The sequence below is a fragment of the Lissotriton vulgaris genome, chromosome 5 (genome assembly GCF_964263255.1).
Source record: "Lissotriton vulgaris chromosome 5, aLisVul1.2, whole genome shotgun sequence".
Lineage (NCBI taxonomy): Eukaryota > Metazoa > Chordata > Amphibia > Caudata > Salamandridae > Lissotriton > Lissotriton vulgaris.
This window is the reverse complement of record NC_141693.1, coordinates 1017050177-1017057009: the sequence shown is the minus strand read 5'-3', so window position 1 is coordinate 1017057009 and position 6833 is coordinate 1017050177. Positions and strand designations below refer to the sequence as shown.

Sequence of the window (6833 nt, the reverse complement as noted above, 5' to 3'; positions counted from 1 at the left end):
CACAAACGATGATGGGAGGATGTTTGCAAATAGTCTAAACAGTGGCAATCACTCAATGTAGCATTCCAACCCATCGTTGTTTGCCCTCCGTGCCACTCAAGACAACGGCTTGCCTTATGCAGATCAGTATGTACCCTGGTCCTCATGGGAGCCGTCTATGCCGAATAGCCAGGGGAGGCCCCCTCCAGGAGTCGACACAAACAATCCCAGAACTCGAATATGTTCGCCAGAAGGCTTTATGGACCAATGTTGACCATGAACTTAATCCTCTTGACTAATGGCAATAATGGAAGTGCTTGTAAATGTAGTTAGAGATGGGCGATTAGAACTACTGTGTAGTTTGCTCTTGAATTAAGAGCGGCAGCTCCTTGATTGGTGAAGTGCTAAATACCTCACCCAATTTCCAAAAACCTACACATTTTGCTTGCTACTCATCCATTGAAAGCCTTTCTGCATCTTCTTTTGGCTATGAAGCACTATAAAAACGCAATTGCAACACTACCCAATACAAACTACAACATAGTACTTTTCCTACTCTGTAGGTCCTAGTGGGCCATCAGAGAGCACATTACTTTGTTTTTTTACTAAAAGGTTTGGTCAAATAAAATCCTCCATCTAAATTGTAAACTGCCCTGTTCCAACAGGGCTTTAACCAGACGATTGTATGTTGGTATGAGAGTTAAATATTACCTCTGAGTTTCCATATACATAAACTAGAGCTTCTCTAAGAATTGAGGGCCAGGTAAAACAGATAGTGTATGGGTTGATAGCAGAGTCTGACAGGGACAGAAACAATTTTGGGCTGGCCTATAGGACAATCATGTGTAACATACAACAATGTCTCTAAGGGTGTTAGTAAAGGTGAATTTCAAGCGGCACAACTAATTGCTGGTAGTGGAAGAAGAAACCAGGGGCCTAATTTATGAGGCTGTGCGTCACTTTTACGCCGCTGGTCCGTCACTTTTTGTGACGCACCAGTGGCGTACAAAATGCGCCTTATTGCGCCATATTTACAAAGTGACGCAACTAGGTAGATGCGTCACTTTGTAAACCCCTGCACCACATTATACCTGCTCCAGGTATAATGTATGCAAGGGGGGCGTATTGACGCAAGGAAGGGTCGTAGAAGTGATTCAGTGAAATCTATGAGATTTCACTGCATCACTTTTAGGACGCCGTTGCGTCAACATCTTGCGCCTGCCTTACAGCAGGCGTAAGACTGACGCAAGCCCTTTCACATGGGGCTTGCCCCTTGTGAAAGGACGCATTGCTGGAGTTGCGTCACTTTTGTGACACACTCCAGGAATGCGTCACTTTTGCGCTATACAGATACGTCAGAAATACTGACGTATCTGTAACTCCTTGCAACATGATCCGTCATACATTAAATATGACGCATCAGGAATGTGGCAAGGAGTGCGCACTGAGAAGTGACGCATCGCTGCTTTCACGCAGCGATACGTCATTTCTCATAAATGAGGCACCAGGGAGACAAAATACATTTTGGCAACATAGAATAGAGTTTAGTAAATGCATATATTTGTCATATTTAACTTCATATATTCAATCTTATGTAAGGGTGGCACTGTGTTACATTGAATGGCATGTAACCTGTGGGGTACTGTGCACAAGGGCTCGTGAAAAATGGTCATGGAGCAAGTGATACGTGAGGAAGTATGTACAGCGACAGGAAGGGGAGCAACAAACAAACACAAATGATGGTGCGATTTACATAGTTGGGATACCCAAACAATAAATTATAATATTTACAAAAGGAGTCAAGCTGGGTATCCTTGAGGAAACAGAGCAGAACTTTTCGCTGTAAAAGTCGACTGCATTTTGGACTGTTGAAGTATTTAGGCCATCATCAGGAACAGGTTACTGTTATTTCTATATCAGTGGCGACGTATCGCGACTGAATTCCCAATCGTGGTGGAGGAGGGTCTCGGAGCAGTCCAGGTGCACCCTGGGACACCTCTGCTGGTTAAGGGGCTCAGAGGAAGGGACAAAGGGAGGTCCCTAGTGGGTGGTCCAGAGAAAGTCCAAGAATCATCGCATCGAGTCGCGATAAGACAGAAGCTGCTGGGCGTAGTACTTAGTTTAATTGAATAGTAAGCTGTGGAAAGGCAATGCGCTTCAGAAGCCGGCATGAGTCAGGCTCTATAGGGCAATCAGGTAGTGCCTGAAGGGCTGGTCTGACAGATCAGTGAGTGGACAGGTATTTTTTTAGCAGTTATTTGGCCTGTTTTTTTGATCAGGTGGGCAGTTGATTTCCCAGATATTATCACAATCATTGCCTGCAGCAAACACAAATTCATGCAATCTCCCATACTTTGCAAAACAGCAAGTCTTTAAAGTTAAAAAGTGATCAAATTTGGGCCACTGTTTTAGCTATCTGGTTCGCTAAAGGGGGTCAGGGTGGGGGGGTAATTATTTATTTTGGTGCCTGGGACTATTTTTTGTCCCAGTTCGACCCTGGACAGAAAAGAGGCCGAAGCACCAAAATAAAAGTGGGCCCCATTATTGAATTAGATAGTTAAAAACATAGTCCATGATTACAAATTGGACAGTTTTTAACTTGTAAAGACATGCCATATGTGTTTTCCAAAGTTTTGGAAGGCAATAGTTGTGTTGCCACTAGAAAAATCAACAGGAAGACGCACACCAAAAAACAGGCCCACAAACTGCCAAAAAACAGCTCACACAGTAACCTGTTGAGCGCTGCATGATTGCCTTATAGGTCAATCCGAACCTGGTTGATAGAGCCAATGTTTAGGATTTATATTTGTGAGACATTCAACCGCAGGTATTTAGAATGCGCTTTAAAGCCAATCTCTCTGACTGCAGAACATCCAATATAAGTGGGAGAGAGAGAAAGGGACTCCTCTTTTCCACTTCAGTATAAATAAATAAATGCAATGGCATAAATATGGAAGTGCAATCGATGAAGCAGGATGACCACCTCACAAGTCATGTTATGGACATGAAATATGATAGGTAGAGGGATAATCCCTATGAAACTCTACAGTAGGCAAGATATGGTTCTTACCCTAATTTTGTGAGTATGTTCTGTCCAAAAAATAAGTTATTTGGTGTAGAGTACATTTGTGGAAGTCTAAAGGGTTCTGTCCTGGCTTCCCTTGATGGGGTACAAATAGCAGTTTTCTTTGGAAAGTGAAGCTAAAGTGTTTCCGCGACAGGGCGCGAGCTCTGATTGGGCCTTGCCTATTACATTGGGGCCCTGTGTTTATGTCTATCAGCTAGATTCATGAAGCCAAATTGCGATCGCAATAGCTGCGAAAAAGCAATTGTGATCGCAATTTGATGAAAAGCGATTCAACAAAGAAAATTGCGAAATCGCAAAAATTTTCTGCGAATTCGCAATTAAATTCGCAGAATCCAGGAAGAAGACAATCAGCGAATTGGTAATAGCGAGAATGAATGGATTCTGCGAATAAAAGTGCGATATCGCAAAGAAATCGCTATCGCAATTCATGAAAAATCGCAAATAGCGAAAAAAACCAAAATCGCATTTAGCGACACGCAAATTAAGGAGAACCCAAACCAGGTGGTAACCATGAAAAAAAAACCACATCTGAAAAAAAGTATTGCAAAGTACCAACAGGTGCTGGCTTGACCAAACACACTTAAGAACATGCAGCAGGAGCCTCAGGACTCACACAATGCCAGGACTCTACATGGCGGTCAGGCGGCGAAGGCTACAGCGAGCAGCACATAACAGCACATAACAGACGACGTATCCAGGAGCGGATATTCCGTCAGCGGGTCACCCTACTAGGCCAAACCAGGGAGCAAATCTACGCAAAGTACCGCCTAAGTGGGGCAATGATAATCAAGCTGATCCGGGACCTAGACCCCCTCCTGCAGCACCCAACAAGGAGGACCAATGCCGTTCCCACACATGTGCAGGTATTGTGCAGCCTGCACCTACTGGCCTCTGGAAGCTTCCAGGGAATAGTCGCTGTTGCAGGGGGAATATCCCAGCCCACCATGTCCCGCTGCCTGGAGGCCATGCTGACCCGCCTACACCACTACATATCATTTCCCACCAGCCAATAGGACTTGAATGAAACCAAGCTGCAATTTTACAATGTAGCCCAATTTCCACACATCATAGGATGCATTGACTGTACCCACATCCACATCTGTCCACCAGCACAAACAGAATATATGTATCGGAACCGCAAGTCCTACCACTCCCTCAATATACAGATGGTATGCAATGCGAAGACAATCATCACGGACATAGTAGCACAGTACCCGGGGAGCACACATGACTCCTTCATATTCCGGCACAGTGGCATCCACACACGACTGGCCAGGGGAGACTTTGGTGAAGGACACCTACTGGGTAAGTACACATGCCACACAACAGTACAATGTGCTAATGATGCTGCGCTGCACAGGCACTCACCCTCTGCTCCTATCATGCAGGTGACAGCGGCTACGCTCTCCGTGAGTACCTACTCACCCCATACCTCAACCCAGCAACACCACAGCAACGGCGTTACAATGCAGCACACATACGCACAAGAAATTGCATTGAGAGGACGGTTGGCCTTTTGAAGAGCAGATTCCGCATACTGCACAAGACTGGTGGTGCCATCAAATACGATCCTGAGGTCTGCTGCCGCATCGTGGCTGTGTGTGCTATCCTACACAACATTGCTACCAAACGTAGGATACCTGTAGACATCTCAGGCAGTGAGTCAGGAGGGGACAATCGGCCACCTGCACATGTGCGTCACGCACGCGGGGAGAATCCAGCAGAAGGAAACAAGCGCCACAACCAAATCTGCATGAACTATTTCTAGGGCACCCACTCCCCACACCCATTACTCAACTCATGCATGACAACATTAATAATGACATGAGGCACTTTACGTTATTCAGAATTTTAGTTACTGTTACTGCACAATAAACATGGCATTCTGAAAAGTGTGAAAAGATTGACATATTGCTTCATATGTCCAGGTTAGTCTGTATGGCATGCTTGTTGCGTCAGCATGTGGCCTCGTAATGCACCACAGTTCAGTGGCGTCTCCAGGTAGTTGCCCCTGACCTTCTCTCTACGTCCTCCTCCTGATTCTGCCGTGCGGCGGCAGAGGGCCTGCTGCTGCGGCGGGGTGCTACGACCGGTGGTAGGGACTGGCTGCTGTGGCTTGATGTTGCCTCACTGTTGTTGTCTGCCCCCCCCTGCCTGGCCATGGCCACTGGCCTGCATGCCCTGCATGGCTATTGATATGTTCTCCAGGGCTGTAGCAATGTCCTGGCAGCACTGCACCATTTGGACCTGCATGGCCAGGGATCGTCGCGAGAGCTGGGAGGTGGCGTTCCCAATAATGTGATTCGACCTCGTGTACGCCGACAGGCGGGTCAACAGTTGTCGGCGATTGACATCCCGCTGCCTGGACATTGCCTGAGTGTTGGCCTCCACAGCTGCTGTCATTTGTGCCACGTTACGTGCCGTCTTGTCCAGTTGGAGGTGGATGGCGGCTAGGTGTCGGGCCTGGGTCTTGTGCACACTCAGCATCCTGCGTTCAATAGAGAGCCCACCTGCTCGCACAATTCTGCCCCTGCCAGCGCGGGATGTGTTGGTGCGCGGCTCCCTGACCAGACCGCTCGTCTGGCTCCTCACAGCCGCAGGGCGGCGGGTTTGTTGGCGACCTGCTGCTGGTGTTGCAGGCCCCACTGGTGGCTGTGTGCTGCGTGGTGCTACAGCAGCGCCTGTTGTCACGGGGGTGGCACGGGCCACAGGGGCGGGTGGTGGGATGGCCGCTGTTGTGGCAGCTTGCCCTGATGGTCCGGGCTGTGGGGTATGGTGTGTATCCCCCTCCGTGTCCTCCGTGTTCTCCTCAATCACCAGGGCCTCGCTGTCTGTGCTGGGGACATCAGCGCCACCTGTGATGTAAAGTGGACGTTGATTAGTGACATGTTCCGTACACAGTTAGGCTTGCTACATGCATGCAGTCTACCATTCCCTGTCTCGCTGCAGGATTGACTGTCGCTGGACATGTCAGGCTCTATGGTACAGGATGGTAATTGTGGGCAGACTACATGTCCCACAATGCAATTGCGCTATGGAGCTGTACATTGGCTGCATGATTGGGGTTTGTAATGGGTTGCACTGGAGTCGTGGACAATGTTAGGGGACAGGGGGTTGCAGTCGCATGGCACTTACCTGGTGTGTCTTGGGTGGGTCGGGAGGAGTCAAGCTGGGTCACACCCACGCAGGCCTGTGGGTTGATGGTCTCCTCCACTTGGTCCTCCAGTGGGTTGTTCGGTGGGACGGTGGGCTCCCCTCCACCTGTCGCCAATTGCTCCCCCAGCCTCTCAGCAATCTTTTCTTTTGCCCGCCCTCTCAAGTCATACCAGCCCTTTTTCAGCTCGTCCACCGAGCGCTGGGTCACCCCCACGGCGTTCACTTTGGCGCGGATGCGCAGCCAAATGCGTCTTTTGCCCGCCTCTGGTACCCTTCGGGAGTCTTTGCCAAATAGGCGGTTGTGATGCCTGGAAACTCCTTCAATTAGGTGTTCGAGCTCCTGCTCCGAAAACTTTATTTTGCGCTTTCTCCCACTGGTGGAAGCTCCTGCTGCATCCTGTGCCATGCCTGCCACTGTGGTGTCTCCTGCTGTAGTACTGTGGGAATGCTGGAGGGGAGCTCTGCAACTGCTGCCTGTACTTCAGCCTCTCACTGCTGAATGAGGGTGGGACCTGCCTACTTCCTGGTTGTGATGTCATCACTGTGCTCAGGGTGCGACTTCCCGTTTTTGCGATCTCGCAATAAGCGAGATCGCAATTTGCGATATCGG

At 48.7% G+C, this 6833-nt stretch overlaps 1 protein-coding gene across 1 annotated transcript; it reads right to left on the bottom strand.

The window, feature by feature from the left end:
* Positions 1 to 5194: 5194 nt before the first annotated feature.
* Positions 5195 to 6629, bottom strand: LOC147711917 (uncharacterized). Its single transcript, XM_086919565.1, has 2 exons — positions 6203 to 6629; positions 5195 to 5922 (listed from the first exon to the last, which is right to left on the bottom strand). Exons 1-2 carry the CDS (start codon positions 6627 to 6629, stop codon positions 5195 to 5197), a joined length of 1155 nt encoding a protein of 384 aa, XP_086775691.1.
* Positions 6630 to 6833: the final 204 nt, after the last annotated feature.

Excerpts from the sequence above, each read along its gene's own strand:
- LOC147711917 (XM_086919565.1), bottom strand. The coding sequence starts at position 6,629 with ATGGCACAGGATGCAGCAGGAGCTTCCACCAGTGGGAGAAAGCGCAAA. Across the intron at positions 5,923-6,202 it reads ACCCACCCAAGACACACCAG|GTGGCGCTGATGTCCCCAGC; the intron begins GTAAGTGCCATG and ends TTTACATCACAG.